Raw genomic sequence first — 23037 nt, forward strand, 5'->3', positions numbered from 1 at the left:
GTATCGGAGTATCGCTGCAGCTCATATGAGAGATGAGTGTAAATGAGAGGAGGAAAAGATGGAGCAGAGCCTCGGCCAAAAACACATCGATTCTCCACCCCTCGCAGCTCAGGCTCCCTCCTCTCTGTGTCTGATAAATGCCTTTCCTCATTCTGGTTTACAGTGCAGTTGTGCACGGTGCCTGCAGAGTGAGGCTCACAGAGGAACGTCAATACACAGTGAACTATGCATCTCCCTTGGGCGTTTTGTTCCTGAGTTGTGGTCAGTAGGTTGAGCTTCAAAAGCACTCTGTTGTAAAATTTAATTTCACGCTTTGTGTGTCTATTGATTTCTTTTGGTTTTTAGGCAAAATCTGTCACTAAATTTTCAAAAGGCCAAGTGTCCTCTGCACTCGTGTTGTGAAAGATGACAGAAACAGAGTCGCACTTTTCTTTTTTAAAGTGTGGATGTGTTAGACGACCAAACAAGTGTGCTTTGTTTGTCTGGTCTTTCTGCCACTTCACCTTTGCTCTTAGAGGCCTGGGTCTCGGCCTCCTTCGGGGTTCGGAAGCGCAGCGTTTCGCTCAGCGGGCTCGTCCCAGACATGCTGATGGACTGGACATGCACAATGTAGTCTGTCTCCTCCTCCAAGTCCCATAATGCACAGGAGCGTGTGGTGGTGTTGACTTCCTGGATGAATCGCAGCATGCGCACGTCTTTCTTCTGTTGGAGCACACATTAGTAAGTAGGAGTTAATGAAATGCCAAGAGATAGTCAAAACTTTCTAAGTGTCTTAAAACTAACTGAAGGGGGGGCAACCAGCTGAGGACTGAGACTGAGTTGATGACGCCATTGTTGCCCTTGGACCTTGTGCTATATGCCAAAAGTGATGCTCATGTGCAAAATGGACAAACCGAAGGCCCGAGGAGCTCTGTAACCAATCAATGCAGTATAGGGATTTCCAGCTGACAGAACAAAACTTTACTTTGTTCTTCCTGTAAGTAACCTGTTCTATTGTGTTCAGACTGCAGCGAGTGAAATGTGCCTCAACCATGACTATTCAGGTTATGGTGCTGTGATGGTGCCACTGTTTTGACCAGTGTGTTAAATTTGAACACCTTTGTTTCTGTTGATTTCTTTAATTTTAAACGTCACATGACACGTGTGCTCCATTTTTACTCTTATACAAAGTAAGAGGGATGCGCTGGATACAGTGTGAAGCTGGATCCATAACATAAAGATGGAGGTGGGGCGGGAGCGTCTAACATAGCTTTTAGTCAATACCTAAATGGATTAAGACAACGGATACTAAGCGTGTTTAATAGGTAATCAAAAGTTTTGTTCTTTTCGTTCTTTACTTTGTTAAAAAGTCATAAAGCTTATTCCCCTGAATTCCCAAACCTTTAAAAAATTATGAAGAAATACTAAAGGAGACACATTCAGCCCTGTTTTCACACACAATTGCTTTAGGGCTTCATGAAACGTCTCAAAATGCCTCGATCAAAATAACAGAGAGGCAGTGCAGTAGCTCATTTTTCATTTGTTAATTTAAATCTCTATTCACTCTTTTGTGATCTGTAGTTCTCAATAATACACTGAGCATGTTATTACATTCGGAAAGAGAGTACAAATTACCTGAGAGCCCAGACCCTAAGATCATTGCTGAAGTCTTTCTTCCTTAGCATTGTGCTAACACACGCCCGGATGCTCCACACTGCTAAAACAGGCGCTCGCACGTGCTGATGATCAATTAATCAGGTGGATTTCTTTAGCAGGGCCTGGCTGCTACTTATACTCCTAATTCAGTAACGATGGACATAAAACTGCTTCTGCATTTTGACTTAGTTATGCTAAATATTCTCAAGGTATAACATGTCATGAACTGTTGCTCAGCTGAGTTTGCTTTGACCTGATTTTGAGACCTGGAAAGGACAACATGATTTTTTGTTATGTCCTGATACATAAAACCGAAGAACTGAAAGAGGGTCTTCTTTCTTTTCACATAGCAGCGCATGCTTTGGAAATTGTGTCACCTTGTTGGTACATTTACATTTATATTAGGTGTTTGTGTTAACTGTAAAGTGTGTTCCCCACCTGCTGAGTGATGGCAAAGCCAATGACGGGGTCTCCCTCTGGGATGTCCCATGACACCACAGCAGAGTTTGCTTTCACCTCTTTGATGGTCACATTGATGGGAGGCGACAAGCTATCTGCAAACACAGAGACAGAAACAAAGGGGTTTAGTTTCCTCTGTGGTATGAAGCAAAGGAGGGGCTCTGTTTCTGCGGTCTGCCGAAATGTCCGGCAGCTTGACAGGAAGTCTAATTCAGTGGTGTGAATAAACGGCTCAGCTGAATCATCTGTGAGGTGGAATTCATGGTGGAGTATAACTTTCTTTCATATCATTTAGACAACTCAACAAGTATTCGATGCGTTGATAAACATTTGGTGTACATATATCCACAGAATGTATCCAACTGACAAGAATGTGCACAAAATTGTCTTATGGCTGGTGACTGTACGGACATTCACTGAGGATGATTTTGATAGATGTACTCCACATTCATAGAAAGACACTAAGCTAATGCCTTGTCCACAGAAAAACACAGGTTTTATGCATTTTAGCTTTTACTAGATTCACATGCAATGCTGCATCTCCATCCAGGGTGAGGATATTTACAACAACTGCAGTCTAACGTCACTAAGGAAAGGAGTAGATGACTGCGTTGGTATTGGGATTCCGCTGGTCCCAATGGTTTTAATGTTGCCACATGAGGCAGCAGGCAGTTGGAATATTAACTTCATGTCCTGCAGAACATAACAGTACGCAGCTAGATTTAATAGCAGTGTTGGAATGAACAAATTAATTTGAGAGGAAGAGTAAAGCAGGACTTTGCAGTGAAGGGGCAAAGCAAGCTGAGTGTCAGGAGGACTGAGGGTGTTTGTTTACATCTTTTCATTTAAGTGTTACACACTTTCTTCTTCTTTTTCAGTGGTGGGTTAGGGTTGCTCATATTTTCCCAAATATAATTTCAAATTGTGATTATTCTGACCACAGAACCCTTTTCTACCTTGCCTTGGCCTATTGCTGCTGCCCTTTGTTGTTTTAGGCAGCACCATGTTTGTTAGATGATTCACACCGGGGGGCTGAATTGGGTTAAACTTTGCATTGAGGGGGCTATTATGGTCAGAAACCCAGTGGAAACAGGATTAAAAGAGCAGTCTTGCAGAGGGCTCTGCTACATAATCCAAAACGATTATGACTCAGAACTTCATCCAAATTTAGACCAGACCCCATTAGATCTGTAGGAGGGCTTATGGCTGCAGAATTGTGAGAAACCTTTCTGTTTTTGTTTTGTTTTGAGTGAGCTGCTTTGACTGCACGGTGGAGGACAGCTGTAATACGATCATCTGCCAGTGCTGTCAGAAAAGTTGCATGAACTCTGAATTACTTTGCAGATGAGAGGAGATCACGCATGAGAGAGAATTGCTTAGGACTGTCAAATGGTTTGGAAAATCAGGCAAGAAAGAACTAGCCTTTGATATATATAGAGAAAGGCAAGTATGTAGCACTTGTTTCCTGTTTCTATACAGTTAGCTGTCACTGAGGAACTGGTCATGGATCATAGTTGACATTGTGAACACATTAAAATGTTAAGTTTAGCAGTTAAAGCTTGAGTTTTCTGACATTAAACGCATGCTTCTTGGACTTTCAAGGATTTTCTTTTCAGCGTTAAATGCATGGATCATTTTAAAGATGAAAAACAGTGAAAGTTCTGAAATGGCTCCGAAAACCCGAAACTGAACTAAGAAAAAGTTTCGGTATTAATCCCTGGATTAATTAACTATCAAATTTAGATGTTCTATCATTTCTGTCTCCCAAAACACAAAATCAAATCAAATGCAACATATTTCAGAAATAACAAATATTGTTGCGTTATTTAAAAACTGAATAACAGTCTCATAGTCTCTTGCACTTTTTTAATGTGTAGAACACAACAAAACTTTTATTATTGAAATTTTAGTTTGATCGTTACATTTTCTGTCTGTGAAAAGTAAGTTTTTCTTTCATCAGAACAGTGTGAGTTAGGTTAAAAGATTAAAGAGCTGACTGTTTCAGAGACCCTGCGTCAAGTTAACCAACGATGAGCTGCAAACATGACAGTACACATAGTCCGACTGGAGCTTATTATTCAGATGTAAAAACAATCTGCATCAACTGTTCAGCTGGGAATTACCTTCAGGATAATCTGTGGATGTTCAGCACAAATTTCAGCCCCGGCCAGTGAATAATAAGTGACTGATGAGGTCCAGAATGAATCAATAGAAATTATGAAATTTGCTAAACTTTTTCAAATTTGATGTGTTGGCATTGAATGACCCAGATGGTTATAGTTCTGAAGCTTTAAATGTGAGCAGAAGTAGTGATTGAGCTGCTTCGTGCTATCAGGGTCAGATTGGACTGAAAAAATGACCATTGCTGGGATTCTCAGGGTGCTTCTTTCTTTCTTTCTTTCTTTCTTTCTTTCTTTCTTTCTTTCTTTCTTTCTTTCTTTCTTTCTTTCTTTCTTTCTTTCTTTCTTTCTTTCTTTCTTTCTTTCTTTCTTTCTTTCTTTCTTTCTTTCTTTCTTTCTTTCTTTCTTTCTTTCTTTCTTTCTTTCTTTCTTTCTTTCTTTCTTTCTTTCTTTCTTTCTTTCTTTCTTTCTTTCTTTCTTTCTTTCTTTCTTTCTTTCTTTCTTTCTTTCTTTCTTTCTTTGGTAGCAGAACATAATGGATGCCTTACTTCTTACAACTGTAAGTATTCATTAACCTTAACTGCTCACCTTTACTGTCTCTTTTTCAGAATTTGAATACACAGGTGTGATAAAATGATCCGACCGTAACACATGCACTAATGACTAATGACTCTGGACTCATTATAAAAAAAACATTGCCATCTACAACAATTGTGTGTTTGAGTAGCGCTTTTCAGCTTGGTATCATGTTCTAAACACACCTCCAATTTAATTAGGGTCACACACTACAAGAACTGATAATAATAGATTGCTTTCATTACATAATTAAGTGTGACACTGTGTGTGTGTGTGTGTCTCCACGTGCATTTTTGTGGCCTCAGCTGCGGTTGAGTAAGAGTCTATGATTACAGTTTGTTGCTCAGGGCTGCACAGCACAACCACACACGTCTGATAATCACATACAGTTCAGAAGAAGAAGGACCTGCAGCTTGATGGCTACATGAACGACTGTGTCCAGGCTACATCCCGTGTGTGCATTTTATATTTCTTTTTATTTAAGCCCTCCTCTAGTTGCTTAATTTTTATTCAGAAATACATTGTTTACACCATCTCAGAATATTCTAAACTCAAGAATTCTGATTAACTTATTTGTGGATAACAAAGAAGATTTCTCACTGAGAACAATCAGATCGCAGCCCGGCTCAATCTAAGTGAACCCTTTTGTGATTGTTGATGTTTGTATTGATGTGCAGAGCGTGAACAAAGATGAATAGAGGGGTTCACTTTAAGTAAGGCCACTCGAAGGCATTTAATTGGACAATAAATCTAATTAAACCAATCTCATGCAGTCAGTAAGTTATTGAATAGGTTAATTCTAGCTTGCCCTTTGATGGCACAAACCTCACAGTTGGTAATTACAGGACAATGGGCTGTTGTAGCTCTTGTATACACACTCTGCATATTCAGAAACTGTGAACAAAATCCAAAACAGCGTTCTGTGCTTCCATTTAGCCTGCTGCTGACGTTTTGATAGATGACCTAAATAACGGTAGATGACAGGATGGAGATCCTCTGCATCTCTTCATCAGTGGTGGGGACTCAGATTTACTTTTGTTTATTGTCCGCTGTTTACCTGTTTAGCTCGAAGGAAAGGCATCAGGGGCTGTTTGATCTGATGGACCTGACAGAGTCACAAATGAAGCTCATTATCTCTTGGTTAGAGCTCACCTACTCTCTTTGTTTAGCTTCAGGGAATACATTCATTTCTTTGACTCGGACATAGATCATTGCTTTGTTTACACGTACAAAAACATTCTTGAAAATTGTCACATTCAAGAAGGACTTACTTCTACTCTCTTTCTTATTGATATGTGATATCATGGTTGCCAGCTTATTAGCATATGTAAGCTGCCCATATGGATCACTTAATCACTCCCTTGACACATTAATCAACAGATGGATCCGTTCACACGTCAAACAAACTGCGCCAGAGCTCGCCTAGAATCTGGTAAAGCTGATTATGTCATTTTGACATAATTTGACATCTCTGTGACATTTCACTTGATAATGCCCCCTCAGAGAATATTAAAGTCAGACTAAAGCACAAACAACAATGTGTTCTGACTTGGTCACATCACAGAAAAATGTGTAAACACCCAGCCAAACATGAACGACTAAAACAATTTCAAAGTATAAACAAAAACCCTGACAGGAAAAACACTGATTGACAGATCACAGATCAGCTCCAATTAAGCACATTAACTGGCAAACAGAGCTAGAGGATGTGTCTTGCCATTGCAACACAAAGACACTAAGAAGGAAGGGAAAGTACCACTCCATCCGCCCATTATCTTCTGCTTATATGACGTTGGTTTGGGGGGGCAACAGATCCAGAGGGAAAGACAGATTTCCCTCTCCCTAGTGACACTCTCCACCTCCTCCTGAGGGATCCCGAGATGTTTCCAGTTCAGAAAGGACATATAATCCCTCTAGCGAGTTCTGGGTCTTCCCCGCGGTCTCCTCCCAGTGGGATGTGCCTGAACAACCTCCAAAGGTGAGGCGACCAGGACGCATCCTAATTAAATATCTGGACCACCTCCGAGTTAATCCAGCTATGTTAACTGTTACAGTGGTGTGTCTAGTAATCCCAACTGTCTCTAGTGAAAGTTTGTTAAATTACAAGGAGAAAAACAAAGTTGGGTGTTGGTGGTGATCCTCAGCTGTCACCATCGCTCTGCTCAAAATCCACCTACTCCTTTAATTCCACTCTCAGAGCTGGTTGGCAGCCCTCTAAGGATGTAATTCTGCGCCTCTAGAGGGCTTACCAAAGTGAATCCACAGAGTATTACTAATGTGGTAAGTATGTGCAAATACAATCCTCTAACAACCATGGCTTGAGATCGTTAACTCAGCCCTTCAGTACACTCAGCATTAATCTGATTCTCCACAACTAGTTGTAGCTGAAATATGCTTCACTCTTCACAAAATGAATCCAGTTCATTTTAATATTCCTCAGTGCTGTAAGTAGGCTAACTAGATGTCAGATACACTGCTAAATGTCATGGTTGGTTTTGCTTGCATTTAATACTGCTCTGCTTTCTGTGTCATGGAACCCTGTGTTTAATTCAGTTTGATTATTTATTCATTTGGTTCATTTTCCTCTATGACTTTTACTGAAACACAATAATTTCCCTTTGGGAATTAATAAAGCATCATTCAATTTGAGTTAGTTTGATTCAGTTCAACTCGACAGTTCAGTTCAGCATAGTTTTAACCTTCTTTTAAACCATTGTCTAACACACAACATTTGCTTTACTCTGACTGTAACAGCTGTTGTCTCAGGCTGAGTGGTCCCCTAATTACAAGTGAGTCGTTCCTAATCTGAAACTGCTGGATTTCAAAGGGCGAAAGTCGAAGCAGTGAAAACGGAAAAAGTTAAGCACACAAATACGATACGTTTTTAACTTAGAGACATAATATCAGCATCAGTCTGGAGTCACCTGCCTGAACAACAAGGCTCTGAACCTCACATCTCATGTAGTTCAAATCCTGAAATTGTACACTTAGCTTGTTAGCTTTAAATAAATCTACTTTGTCTTTTCTCCTTAAAGGGAAGAATTCTTTGAAATCTAAAACTATTCCTGCTGTATGATACGGTTTAACGATAGCTCATATTTCATTGATGTCTGTCACTTTCTTGCAGTGTGCATTACTCTTGTTTCTGTCTTTTATGGCTTATGGTGCCGTCTTCATGTCGCATTCCATAAATTAATTACAGTGCTTTTACGTCTCTCCTTGAAAACAAACCTTGATCGATCTGAGACTCCTGCGTTAAATAAAAGGTAAACGTGGAGCAATAGAATAAAGCATTACATGGAGATGTTAGGACATCGCTACAAGGCGGACCTTTTAAAAGACATAAATGCCATTATTCTTTTTGAAAAACAAAGTGAAAGTATTTGAGTGTCCTCACACCTTGTAGATGCTGGTTGCTTTTCTTTTTTTCTGACCGTCTCCTCTCCATATGAGTGTGTAACACCGAGGGACGAAGAGGCCGTGATCGCGGTCCTTAAATATCCACATGACACAAGAGTCAGCGCTAATGAAACACCAGACAGATGTCTTCATAAACTCTCTGCAGCACACAGTCTGCCTCACCCTGAGAGATGGGGGTGACTTTGAACCATGACGGATGTCCCTGGTGTGTGTGTGTGTGTGTCTTTGTTAACCCGATGATGATCAGAGTGACAGCAAATAGTCTGTCCCACGCTGAGCAGAGTGGAGGGTGACAGCTCTTTAACGTCCCCCTTCATTAGGGAATTCACTGAGAAAGTGGCCTCATGTTGACAGTTCTGTTCTGGACCATTCTCACAGCTTAGACTTATTTAAACACACACACAGTGCCTATCATTGCCTTATCAGTGCTCCTCATCTCTCTGACATCTTCGGATGTAGAGGATTCTTCTGCACACATTGAAAAGTGTAGCATGTGTACTACAGGGTGCTTTCGGTATCAAATGATTTTTCTTCTGAGTAGTTCTACTTTCCTGAGTGATCTCTGTGCAAGCATTTTTCTTACCTCGTATCATTTTGTGTCGACAATCTCTTTCACACATTGTATTAAATTGCAGCCATGGCTGATGTTTTATCTGTATAACAAAAAGATGTATTCCAACAGAGAGCTATCAGTTCAGTCCCAACAAATCTGCAGCCAGGCTGGCTCACTCTGCAATCTAATCTCAGTCTGGTGTAGAATAAGTATTCCTTGGGTAAAAGAAAACTACATTATTACACTTATAAACCAACCAATGCGCAGGAGACTCAGCTGCTTCCATGGAGCTGAGAGGTCTATCCGTTATTTAAGTTGTGTAATAGCACATCATTTCTATTGGAGGAAATTTCATCATACAGATCTGGAGTTCCATTAGTGTTGTATCACTGAAAGTAAACGTAGTTGAGTTGTAAATTAAGATAAAATGAACAACCAGTGCAAAAAAGCAGAGGGTCACCCTCCTCACCAGTCTACCATTCTACCAGTCACCAGTCTACATGGAAAAAAAAACATGGAAAAAAAATCAAACACTGGGTCTGGAGCGGTACTTTTACAGCTTATGCAGCCATCACTGTTTTGGGATTAAATTGGATGTAATTCACAAATTGTGCATCTAGATGTCACTACATCCTAAACAGTGTGTGTAGTAAAACCATCATAACTTGCTGTATTTTTAGCCAGTTTTAAGAAATTTGGTGAGTTAAATTTGTTGCATGTATATTTGTGATACAATTGGATAAAACAGTTGGATAGAGCTTTGTACCACCTTATTACAGCTCTGTAATCATCAGAAAAGTGTTTTTCAGAGTCAGGCCCCTGGGCTGGCTCTGGATGTTAATGGACTGGTCTGTATGCTTGTGAACGAAAGTGAAAACTTCATGTTCTCCTGTCATCTGGCATTATAAAGGCAGACATGGGCCTCAGGTGTTCGTTCTCTTGTTTGAATCACTCTTCTTGGTCTAATTTATGTTCAGCAACCTAAACCTCTTTCATTAATTTTACAGCTAATAGTGCATAAACATGTTCATTCTGTATGGAAGCTGCAATAAGCAGCAGGTGGGAGAGAATATCAAAGCAGCGTGTATTTGAAGAAACACTTTAGTAGTGGGATGAAGTAAAACTGTGTCAGAGGATATCAACCCACAGGGGAATTAGCAGCTACAAATGAGCACTTGTTGGTTAACACGGTGCTGTCTTAAGGCAAAGCTAACAGACACGCTTTGGGCTTTGCAGTGGCTTGCATCTTATTTCACCCGCTAACATGTTATCAATCCTCAGAGCTGTGCGAGGTGCGGTTAGCATGCACACAGTTGGCAGGGGCACCAACTTCCTCCCCTTCAGAGTTAATGTGCCATGATAGAACTATCAGGAGTTTGTGCTGAGATGGAGTTTCCCCCTGCATGTGTCAGAGGAGACCTTGGCTTGTGGTCTTGTGCTTGTGGATGCACAAACAAACATTTAAAGAAGCACTATCATTGGAGAGATGGAGATGTTTAAGTCTCATTTAAAGGCTGAAGCATCTGGTGAATAATTTAGAGGTGTTAACATACGGGTGCGCTCCCACTCTTACACATGTCATTTTTTTATAATTCATTGTCCACAATTCCTGTTTCATTGGAGTCTGCCAGCTGTTTGCCACATCTTTTCCACATGACTGCTAAAACTGTAACATAAACCACAGGAAGCTCCCCTATGGTCTTCCTCTTTTCTTTGTTCTGTCATTTGTTTCAAACATCTGTCAGAGTTTTTGGATCTTTAGCTGCCACCTCCTCGTCAGAGAAAATCCACCTCGTACATTTCTTGTATTTCTTTGTTTTCAACACCTATTTTTCTGACTGTTATGGACACTTGGTGGTAAACCTCCCTCTCACACATGCAATGTCTATCTGATTTTGTTTCTCCTCTTTTTCATCTCTGTCTGTCTCTCCAGCGCTCCTCGCTGTATTTCTGCACTATGCTGGGGATTTTTTGGCAGCTCCTCCACGGCCTGGTGTGTAAAGCTGACACTTCAATGGGGAATCTTGGTGCAGTGAGGAGATGGAGGTTGAAAAGGAGAGACGGTAACCTAGCTGTGACTCATTCACACACTATTCCGCTATTGATTAGCTCATGCCTCTCACGCACTGGCTGCTGGTCAGCTGGTTTACAGTGTAGGCAGATGAGATACTTTTAGTGTAGAATATAGGTTTGTTTTTCAGTTATTTTGGGATGCCGCCTTAAACAGTCTATTTTTGTGTATTTGTGAAGCTGTGTTTTGTGTGTTTCCTCCACAGAGAAACGTCCAAAATACATGATTCCAGGGCTTCTGAAGGCTTTCAGCAGGCGTCTTCAGAGGAGCCAAAATCTAACTTTTTATGTCTTTCCCTGGATACTAAATAGATGTCAGTTAAAAAACATGACAAAGACAGAATATTAAATTCACCCATTCACACACTGACTTATACAGTGCATCTTACTATATGCATTGCACCTTATTTGTTCAGTGCTTTTGTCTCTGCAGTCACTCTAATAAGCACATTGTCTTTGAGTGTCGCTTTGATGGGCCACAGATGAAACCACTGACCTGCTGGTTGGGGGATAACTGTTCAATCCAATGAGCCACGGCTGCCCCAGCTGTTGTTAAAACTTTTCTGGAAGTCAGTTTTCTGACCCTTTATGCACTCAAATCCTGTGTCAAAAGCCGCATTTCCAAGGATCAATCCTTAAATCAAGTTTGCAGCTCCTACATACTGTACAAATGAATTTAAATAGTGTTTTATATGGAAAAGACTATAAATGAAAGAAGTAAAAAATGAATAATTAGAAGATCTGAATTAGTAAAAAACTTATAGTTAGATGCTTTATTGTCACCTCGAGCTATGGTTCTCATATGTTATGGACCCGTAGATATAAACTCCACACACACCCACACACACACACCCGCACACGCACACCCGCACACGCACACACGCACACGCACACGCACACGCACACGCACACGCACACGCACACGCACACGCACACGCACAAGCACACGCACACACACACACACACACACACACACACACACACACACACACACACACACACACACACACTCACTCACTCAGGGCTACTGACCAATAAGAGTTATCTCCAGTATAGGTTTTATATTTTGGAAAAAATATTATAGTGACAAACTGCTCTGCTGCAAATCTCCAGAGACCACTTAAAGATTCTTGGCGTTCCTACTCTTCACTGTAATAACCACTGAATAAATATATCTATTAAATAAGTAGCTTTTTAAAACCTTCAGTCCTATAAGCCAGTGTTTCTCAATCCTGGTCCTCAAGACACCCCGCCCTGCCTGTTTCCCATGTTTCCCTGCTCCAGCACACCTGATTCAAATGAATGGGTCGTCCTCAGCCTTCTGCAGAGCTTAAAGACCTGACCCATTCACTTAAAATCAGGTGTGCTGGAGCTGCGAAACATGGAAAATATGCAGGGCGGGGTGTCTTGAGGACCAGGATTGAGAAACACTGCTGAACACTGCAGAAAGTCTGATCGGAGCAAATTAGATTGTGGGGAGAACAGTCAACATGTAAAAGTATGCTCCAGTTACAGCATCTGAAATGCACTGACATCAATGACTTTTCAACACTTACAGTCTATACTCCACACACACCACATGTCAACAACATATGAAAATTACACCTATGACACATGAAACATGATTTAATTAAATGTATCTAACTTATAATCATCTTTAACCTTGACCTAAAGCAGCTTGGTCTCACGGCAAAATGAGAAATATTCACATCAGAGAAAAAATCTAAGCTTATTTTTTTTACTATTTTTGTGTCCCATTTTTTTGCACAACTTTCAAAGTAATGTATGGGACATCTAGTTTGAGTGTTCAACACTTCTTGTGTATTTAACCAAGGGGGAGGGACTATGCAGGTAGCAATCTAGGAAAAGGATGTTTTGATGTTCTTCCAGGGTAAATTCTAATGTAAACCATCATGTTTTTCTAACCTTTAACCACCTTAATTTAAAGCGGTACTAGAGACACTTGGCTAATTTCATGCTGTTTGGCTCCTGCTACCATTGTAGGATGTAACTTCACCATCATAAAAACTAAATATTTGAGCCCTTCAAATGTACAGCCATACATAAGAATGTTCTGTCATGTTGAAGAGGACACGAAGTGGTTAATCAAAAGCTCACAAAGCAAAACAGAGTGGTACAGGGCAGGAAACCAATGTCATGAACTGCTGTATCTCAGCCTCCAGGCACTCAAGGGCAGTTTCAAGTTAGGGGATGTGCATAACAAAAGCCAGTGTACTATAAAACGAATCAGAAGCACGTAGCCTAATACCTAACCTTAACTATGCAATTTGTAAAATGCAAAACAACGATGAAACAGTCAACATGTGAGTATTTATCAAAATGCAGCGACACTGTGTCTGTGGACAAGAATCATTAGATCAAATTTACGTGACTGTCTTACTTTTTGTCATGAGACTGGGTTGCATAAACATATAAATAGTGTACAAGAATGAAAGGTTCATAAGTCGGCCTCTCTGAAAGCCTTCTCTTATGTAATATTTTTACTAATTCTGGCTGCCAATAGATGTTCAGAGGTATTGTTTGGATCAACGAACATGGTATCAACCATTCCTGTACGTCTATAGACATTGTCGATATGCCTTCTCTGTGGTCCTGTCTGTCTCTGTTCACAGCAGCTCGGCTCTGTCATATAATCACACCTAAGGGTCTTTTTGTCCCTTTGAAGAAAAATGATTTACTCGTGGGAAATGAATTTTCCAATCCTGCCAGCCACAAGTGCACTGAGGTGGAGAGGATGGGGTTGCAAAATGGCATCTCCCCAGTAAATGACACACACACACACTCGCATTTCTCTAATTAAATGTCAAAAAACAGGGTATAAAAATCAATGAAACATTGTGTACAGAAAGAATTGCAAGCCATCTAATTCAAAAAGGCAAAGAAGCGCCGTGAGGCTGATTATTTGACAAGCCCACTGCTAATGAAATCCACTCTCAAATCAGGAACAAACCGAGCCACCCACCTCCTCCCCACCCCAGGCAGGGTAGTAATAGAAGAAGGAAATTATAACTCTAAAGGAGCTAACAGCTTGATATAGGGTTATGAATATGATATTAGCACTTTATAATACACTTTCCTCCTCTCTCTGTATTTCACTTCACACTTTCTGTAGCTTCCCTCTCTCTGCGGATTTCTTCCAGCCCGCGGATGATGAGGCACAGCTGGGATAGTAACGCTTACAGGATTGGTGTCACAGGCAGGTGGAGGGGGGAGTACATGAAAAATACTTGTGCTCTGACTCCTCTATGTTTCACTGCCTATTTTTGCCACTGGCATTCTCTGGATTTCTCTTTCATGCTTCTCACTCAAGCATTACCTCTCCATCTTTATGCCATTACTGCATATCATTAACTTTATGTCTTCGTTCTCTTGGGGTTTGTACATTCCTCTCTGTGTTTCTTTCTGGATGCATAGTTGCATGTTTTTGATCTGTGGTTGCTGCCCAGTGTTTTGTTTGTAGTTTCTCTTTTCCTTTTTCCCTCCATGCATCGCTCATCCCAAGTGGTAACAGCACACGGCTGCCATCCCAGAGGTTTCTTCCTGCTGAAAGGAAGTTTTCCTTCCCACTGTCACCAAGTGCTCACTTAAAGGGGGTTACATTCACATTTACACAAACGTAAAGAGAAGGGCTCCTGACTTTTCTATGTCAGTGGATGTCTATATGAAGGTACTATAGTGCAGGTAACTCCCAAAGGGTCCACCTGCATAGCAGACTGCTCAAATGTAAACCACACCACCTGGGCCACCACACATACCACCACCACCCATCTCCTTGAGGATGCACATATTTAGAACAGCAGTTTTAAAATGACTGATTACAGACACACAAACCAAGAGCACATGCAACCAAACATATTCATTATTGAGAGTGTGCTCCTCCATTTTCTTTTTGGTACAAGTAATGAATTATTTAGTGTTACATTAAAGTCTCTTTGTAGAAAAAAGTGTTTAAAATACAAGAAAATAAACCACAGTTATCAACAGAATTGGAAAAAAAAAAAACAATACATACAGTGTTAGTTGAAAAATTCCTCTATACTTTGCTAATGAAACTCAGATCCTTTAGGGATAGACCACATTTTACTGCATTACCTCTGTGTGCCTCGAGTCTACGTAGTGTCTAGTCTGCCCTGGAGCCAACAGAGGACGAAGAGGAAGCAGCAGCCGGTGCTGGCACTAGCATGAGAACCAACTGGCAGCAAACAGAACCTGGAGAAGAGGAGAGGTTTGTGCTCCTCTACCTCTTCCCCATTTAAAGTTGACATGCTCACCCACCCATCACGTCAGTCTAAGTCGGGCACTAGTTTCACTTTTAAAATTGATAAAATTGAAAGGCTTCACTGTGGGTTTTACGTTGGTCTGGAGAGTCAGTGGATGGGGAGATTCAATCTAACAAGAGTTATGGCGTGGATTACCCCGGATCAGAGCATTTTGTTGTGGGATCTCTTCCTGAATTATCAGCTCTGTTGGAGCTGATATCCACCTCTAACATCTAACACCTCTAACATCACGCCCGCCTTTCAGACTTTTAAATGACTGGCAAGTTGCTTAAGAATTCCACGTGGTATACATTGTGAGATTATCTGAGAGGATATTGTCCCCATGTAAAACCTAGACTGGATTTTGAGCTGACTTTCTTTTCCTGCTGTTCATTGACTGGAATGGAAATTGGAAATCGAACTGAACATGAGAACTGAACTATACATTGTATCATACACTCAGTTACACACTCAGACAAAATGCCTGCTGATGCTGTGCTTTGCGCCTCTGAATCGCCCCTATGAGGAGCAGCAGTGGGTTAAGAGGGACATTAAGAGGGGTATATATACTGTATATAGTACTACAATATTGATATGTTTTCTCCCATGTTTGTGCTAAAAATTTAGCTAATAGTACAATGTAAACTGTGCACCTAAATGTTAAATGCACTGTGTAATATCGAGCTTTTCTAGTTTAGCTGATTATTCAAAACACTTACACTACAAGCCACATTCATCTATTCACACACACACTTCTTTCACACAGGCCTTTTCAAGTCAGGACTAATGCGCTTTCATAATGCAACGTGTCATGTGAGAAAGTACAGAGGCGGAACAGATTGTTAGAGTTGATCCGCCCCCTATACACCTCTGATCCAGAGATGGTAACAGAGGTGAAACGAGTTTGCCTTGTGTGTGTGTGCTTACACACGACTGTTTCTCATCTGTCGTCACTCAGCTGATTTGACAACTTGGATGTTGTTAAATCAGCTCAGAACATACTGGCCACTGGTCATTTAAAAAAAATATCATTGAGAACTCACATAACAACAACAACAACATAGTTAAACAACATACTGGCAGAGCATTATTATCTTATTTATTTCTATTTCTTATCAATTTCTCTTCAGTTAAGTGAACCATTGAACTAATATTTGATGTTAACAGCAAAGCAAAAAGCAAGAGAAAAAGAGTTTCAACTTCCCACTTACAGCAAATGCAGCGTCAACTGAAGTTGACGGTTGGCAGAAATAATGACAAAGGGGATCGATAACCTTGAAAAGTGACATATATTTCCTCTACAGGTTTGAACGGCCCACTGAATGTCACTTTTTCAGATATTTGGGGTCTTTACCAGTGATGTTATGAGTCTTGGAATAGATTTTATTTGTGAAGGTCAAAGTGTGCGTGCACACGTCTCTAACTGGACCTAAAACACAAACAAAAAATTCCCTCAGGGTGTAATATATGACCTTTGACAAGTACTGGACATCACAATGTCCAAGACAAATACAGCCAAAGCCAAAAGCGCAATCTAACTTGAAGCTCTTCATCAGCTTGTAGATCTGCCAAACACAACTGGAGGAAGTTATAGTTTTTCTGCTTTGTATGTAGTATCTTGTAATATTGCATCTTAAACCTTCAACCACTTATAATTGTAAGCAATCTCCATTGACAGTTAATTATATAATTAAAAAAGAATAAATTAACCAACAGCCAAAACATTTGAGTCAAACCAACATCCTCGCGTTTCGCCGGCCTTTAATATCCTAAATCATATGTCATGTAACTACATTTATTATGATAACTGGTTGTATAAGAATAAATAAATCTCTGAGAAGTGGAAAATCTAAGTTACACAACATATAATACAAAAGAAAAACCCAGAATCAAATGCATGTGATTCTGAATGTATATGACAGATAGGAAACTGGCTGTTGTTTGTTGCTTTAAAGTGTAAGTACACACCATTACATTTATGCCACTGACTTCCTCTTCAGGGCAGTTCGGACCCTTCTCCAGCTGCACGCAGTCAGACACGATACCGGACAGACGACTGACTGCGTCAGAGAGCTGTTGCTGCCATTTCAGTCTTTTGGCATCACAACCTCTTTCTCCCACAGGCCCAATGTCCACATCATGGTGCCAATTTGTCCTCTAATTCACACCATCTTCACCAAAAAAGGCAAACTGGCACAAAAAACCCACACAAACCTGTTTTTAAAAAAAAAAAAAAAAACTTTAAAAAACATTTCTGATGAAATGAGATTAAAATATAAATTATCTTCTTTGTAATTCTTGGCTTAATTCTGGCTATCATAAATTTGAGCCCTTACTATTAACCACAAGGCCATCGCCCCATTCATCCGCTTCTTGCTAAGCCACTGGCAAGATCTCAAAGAAGCTTCTTAAGATGAAGCAGAGAGTTGGATAGTGCCAGAGGAAAGAGAAGCGGCATGTTCATACAAACGCTCAGCTGTGCTGCCACTGTGAATGGACTGTGTGAAAATGGTTTCTCTTCACGTTTCTGTCATTTTAGTTGTCAGGTGGCGATTAAAATATGGCAGGGTGTGAGGAAGGAAATGCGATGCCCAGCCCCAATCCTGTATTGTGGAGAGCCACAGCTCTGTCAAACTTGGATTATACATTAACCCTTCATCTTTATAGTTTAAAGCCTTGTATACATGACTCTTCTATTCTTTAAAATCACTGCTTTTTCTGTGTCTTTCTTCCTCACACAAATGCCGTTTGTGTCCTGCAAGTCCTGCAAGTTGAAGCTGTTTGGAAAATCTGCAAATTTCACCAGTAGACAGAAACAACACAAACCATTCCTGCATTATCAAAAATGCAAGTATTGGGTGGTATGTTTTTAAAAACCTGGGGAAAAATGTGCTGTGAAACACTTAACATCTACTGGTGAATTGTGAAAAGCAAAATATGCTAAAAAGAAAGGTAATAATTACTAACCAAAATGAACTGATAATCACACACACATGAAAAATTATACATCCTGGATTACTCTTGCATACAGTCTAACACAGCCCCCGCCCGCCTTTCCATGCCCTGTTAAAAAGCCTGTTCACAATGAACAGTGATGATTCAGCCCTCCAATCAGGAGGCTGCCCCAGATAGTCAGCAGGACTGAAGAACACAGATTTGAATAGATTCAAGCTGCAGGGTTTCATTTTGACGACTCTAAATGCACCAGAAAACACTCGGCTGTTGTTTCTCATTAGCGACTGAACACGTAGGTGCTGCCCGTCCTCTGCCACTCACAGTGGACTTTGTGTCAGCTCAGCAACCAGCACTCATTTAATACTCAGCAATATGACTCAACTGCAAAAATCACAACTCAAAAAGCTTGTTTTATTCTAAATTCTTTAAATAAGTAATGCAGTGTGATGTGTCTGCATAACAACCCTTAAAGCATAAACAACTAATAATCTATGTTTGACTGTGCCACGAAACTCCCAAAATCACATCAGTCTTTTTCTGCATAAACATCCACATGCAACAAAGTAATTTAGTGTGAGAGGTAGAAGATGGATAGCATTTACAGACTTTGGCTGATGGTGCTGCAGCCTTTAACTCCTCTCTATGGATGCTAGATGGCCAAGCACTTGACACATAATATACTTCAATCATAGAGAATTTATCACCTGGCAGGTGGCTGCCAGATTCCTTTTGTTTTTGTTGCCACACAAAAAACTCTCTCCTATCCGAGAGGCTGTTGTCTTCACTCATTATAAAAAACGTCTCTCAAACAAAGAGACAAGCCTTGAGTATTTCCACCGCTTGCATCAGAGTTCAATTTGTTGATTGATTCATTGATTTTTTTTTTCTTTGTTTTGTTTCTCCAAACTCAAATCCATTAAACAGCTTGGAAAATTACCTCCGGAGATTTATGGCCTCATTAAAATGAATGTGTTAGAAAGCAGATTTAAATTTTACATGAAAACATTATCTTTTCTTTCCTGGGATCAACCTGCGCTTTATGAGGCACTTTAAACACAGACACTGTAAAGACGTCACCGCTGTGTAAATTTATGATGCGTGCACCCACTCTCTCTGGCCAGTCCACCTCTCCACCTCATCGATTTGGCCTGGTTTTCCAAGTGCAGGTGTCTAAGTCTCAAAATAAACCGGGTGGAGAAAAAAAACTTGGATCAGTTGAATAGTGAATCTAGAAATTGAGCTAACGATTTGGTAATGTCCTCTCAATATTTAGTTTCAGAATTGATTTGTTGCCCTGAACAATGGCCGCTGACCTCTGCAGTCTCACCTCATGAAGCTCCCAGGAGAGAAGTCCTTTATTTCTTTTAAAGGATGTTTTGACAGGTTTTTATTAGATACAGGTAAGAGGTGAAAGGAAATGAGGGAGCAAGTGATTCAACAGTACTACCAGGGCCAGATAAACTAATATCTATTAAAGAAGAATGTGTGGAGAGACTGTGTGCTGCTGCAGATAAAGCAGAAGTTGCTCATCCTCCTCCTGTAGCCCAGATGCTGTCTTTGTGTGACCGTTTATTTTTAACCTCTACAGGGTCCTTTGCGCTGAACTTACAGAACTAATCCCCTCAGTTGCTTTTAAACATTCAGCAGCTTTTCTTTTGGCCATGCTTTCAGAACCGACACCCCAAAAACATATTTTTTGTTCCTCTACTTCTCCAAAAAGTGAACTACATTCAAATGTTTTAATCCAGGCTTGTTCTTGTCCATAAAATTTCACTATGACTGAAATCACAAGAGAACCATTCATAATATGGCTCAATAAATCTGGTGTAAAGAATGCAAATGCATATTTATACCTTTGTATGTACAGGTGCTTTTATCTGTGAACATTTGCTTAATTGATTTATTTTTTCTTCTTTTTCTTTTCTTTTCTTCTTTTCCTTTAAAACAAGTTCACTGCAGAAATGGCGAAGACTATATGTACTTAAGCAGAGTGTAACAATACAGATATAATAGCATTTAAGAATTATTTATCAGTTTTGAGTCTAATTTGTTGTCAAAATTGTCGTATTTGATCAGATTCCTTAAAAGAAACAACACCAAAAACATTATATCAGCATTATATATCACCCCGTGGCCACAGAAAAACCTTTACTGGTTGACTCCTATTGCTGAAGGAGACTATATGTCACATATAAAGCTCCAGCATATCCAAAACATGGGTTGTATAATGATATTTATTTTATTAGTTTAGTTTTGTTTACTTTAGTCTTTGTTTCCTTGTACTTCTCAATTTTGTTCATCTCCTGCTTTGTGTTCAGTTGGCCTTCAGTTTTACTTTGTGTTCAGTTGGCCTTCAGTTTTACACCTGGATTCAGTTCTGATTGCTTCTCATCTGCCTTCTGTTAGTCATCACTACCGAATTAGTGCCAGTTCATTCTTGTTCCTCCAGTGTGTGTGTTCAAGTTATGTCAGAACTTCTTCCTGCCTTAAAGCATTTATGTTTTTTGTTTCTTAAATTTATTTCAGCACTACTAGCCACGCCTGTACCTCCTGCTCTCTGTGTGGAAGTAAAGAACATAGTTTATTTGCTTCTGTCTTCCATAGTCCATTTGGGTCAGCTTCATCTCTTCATTTAAGTAAGCATGAACACAAGTTTTCTTGTTCAATCCTTAACTAACATTTTATAAGTCCCAAAAGACAACTAACAAACTTGAAAGTGTGTATAATAAAGGAACAAAGCCTATAGTCGGAGTATAATCATCCATTAAGGAATGATGTACTGCCTCTAAATGGAATTAAAGCAGCGGAATTAAAGCGCTACCACTGAAAAACTGAAGGTTGTAAATTATATATGTGCAAAGATACATATTCTAAAAAGTTATTTATCACAGCGGAGCTCATGCAGTTCAAACACAGCATGCCACAGGAAACTGTGCCTGCTTTTGTTGTACCAGTAAAAAATAATTATTTACTTTAGTGGGAGAGAGACAGAATAGGGTGAAAGCGAGTGTGCAATTAAATTATTTGTGTTGCTATACTGCACACGTGTGTGCATGTGAGGGGAAAGCAGCAGCACGGCGATCCATCATCAGTGGAAAGGCTGTGAAGTGGGAGGATGAGGAGCGAGGCAGAGGTGCGTGCTGATGGCAGGAGTGTGTCAGGAGTGAAGCGTGGCACTTCATGGCTGTGAGCAGTCCAGCGTGTGTAGTTTCGGGCTCTAAAAAGCATGTTTTATAGATGCGCTCATACAGTGCATGTTGGGAAAACCAACACTCACAGTGGAGCAGCATGCATCAGTGGCGTTTCCATGGATCTGGTGTGAGAGGGGGCTGCTGTCACTCCTCAGCACTCTAATCATGTGTTTCCAGTGGCCAGTGGCAGTTCATTAGAGTTCCACTTTGACTGACAATGTCTGGTAATGATCAGCAGTCAACAAATTTCCCTTCAGTATTCTCAGCCTTCAAGATACAGCGGGGTCAACAGTGAGCTTTGATGGCATTTTAAGCTTGATGTTAGTCTGTGTGAGAGTGTGTGCAGCAGTTTGCTTTGCTGAAATGAGATTCAAAGGTCAGTTTGGCTCACATCAAACACACACACATATACAGGCAAACAGTAAAAGAGTGTCACAGGTCAGTTTAGTCTCACATTTATCCACATGTCTGGTTGTTTTTCTGTGTGGCTGCCTCCTGTGTGAACAGTTCATTTCACCAGCTGCAGCCCTCCATGTTTCTTTCATTAGCTGCATATTGTATCTTGCAAACAGGCTCTTTCCACACACATATACACAACAGGCAAAGCAACGTCTCACAACAATACTAGCTCAGATCTAAAGGCTACACCTTTCAGCTTCATTTCATGCAGCAGCATTAACCCACATGCCGATGGAAACCCCTGCACGGTGTGTTTAATTGGGCAGCAAATTATCACCCGGGCTATGAGCTGCTGAGCTCAAATTCGGGAAGGCATCCCAGTATTTACTCATAATCACAAACTTACCTGCTGTGACTCGAGACACGCCGAAACAGCTGAGGACGAGCAGGAAAATTCTCTCCATGTTTCAAACGCTCGGACGACATGCGGTCCTATTTACTCAGGCCGGGGGTGCTGCGTTTACCGCCGAACCGGTGTGATGTGTTGTGCTGCTCGGCATTCACGTCAGTTCATGCGTTATCGTCTCGACTGGAAAAAGGAGGGGAACGGCGGCTCTGTCAGCACCTCGGACAGCGCTTCAGCAGCACCTCCGCTAATTAACAGCCAGGACTGACTCTAGATCAGCCGGCAAGCAGCAAGCAGCCAGCGAGCATCATCATCATCTTCGACTGGTCTCGAGTCCTGCGCCGTTCACATGCGTCGTGGGTCCTCCAAATGGGCTCCACAACCCTCCCCAATCTGCCCTTGCTGGTGCTCAGCACCGATCGGCTGCTGCGGACGGAGTGAAACGTGCTGGCTCTGTTTGTGAGCGCCTGTTACTGCCTGCTTCACTGACTCCTGAAGGCTTAACCGTTACAGTCAAAAAAACATTAACAGAACATAAATCATTCAATACCAAAACTTCAGGATTTCCTATAATGAGACAGATATATAAACACATGGTTTATCTTAATCCCTGCATCTCCCGTTCCACCTGTTTCATATTAAAAAGAAAGGTCAGATATCAAACAACTCTGCCTACATGCAGACTTCCTCGAGGCCTTCAGAAGCACAACAGCGCGGGACGGAACAGCTGATCAAGTACAAACTTGTCACCAGAATCCTCCTCATCCTCCTGCTTTGCTTGCCCACTCGGTGAGCCAGCGCTCAGGATTATCGCTTCCCACTCGTTGATTAAATATGCATGCGCTGTCCCACGCAAAAGTCGCCCGTGCAAAGACAAACCCTCTGTGGAGCAGCTTTCAACGGTTATCTTTTCTTCAAAAACAAACACGTGTCTCTTGACTTTAACACTGAGCCGACACCCTCCCCCCTCCAA

The 23037-nt window shown here is 40.8% G+C and overlaps 1 protein-coding gene across 1 annotated transcript in view; it reads right to left on the minus strand.

Annotated features, from left to right (window-relative positions):
* The window catches only part of fndc5a (fibronectin type III domain containing 5a), a 36399-nt gene extending 13693 nt beyond the window's left edge, over positions 1–22706 (minus strand). Inside the window, exons 1-3 of the mRNA XM_072365976.1 lie at positions 22065–22706; positions 2074–2189; positions 504–702 (exon numbers count right to left, since the gene is read on the minus strand). Of these exons, the coding sequence (XP_072222077.1) occupies positions 504–702; positions 2074–2189; positions 22065–22122 (373 nt within the window). The 5' untranslated portion in view covers positions 22123–22706. The remainder of the gene's footprint in view (positions 1–503; positions 703–2073; positions 2190–22064) is intronic.
* Between the last annotated feature and the right edge of the window lie 331 nt (positions 22707–23037).

The sequence above is a fragment of the Leuresthes tenuis genome, unplaced genomic scaffold (assembly GCF_036924035.1).
Source record: "Leuresthes tenuis unplaced genomic scaffold, fLeuTen1.0.hap1 SCAF_15, whole genome shotgun sequence".
In the NCBI taxonomy this organism is placed as follows: domain Eukaryota; kingdom Metazoa; phylum Chordata; class Actinopteri; order Atheriniformes; family Atherinopsidae; genus Leuresthes; species Leuresthes tenuis.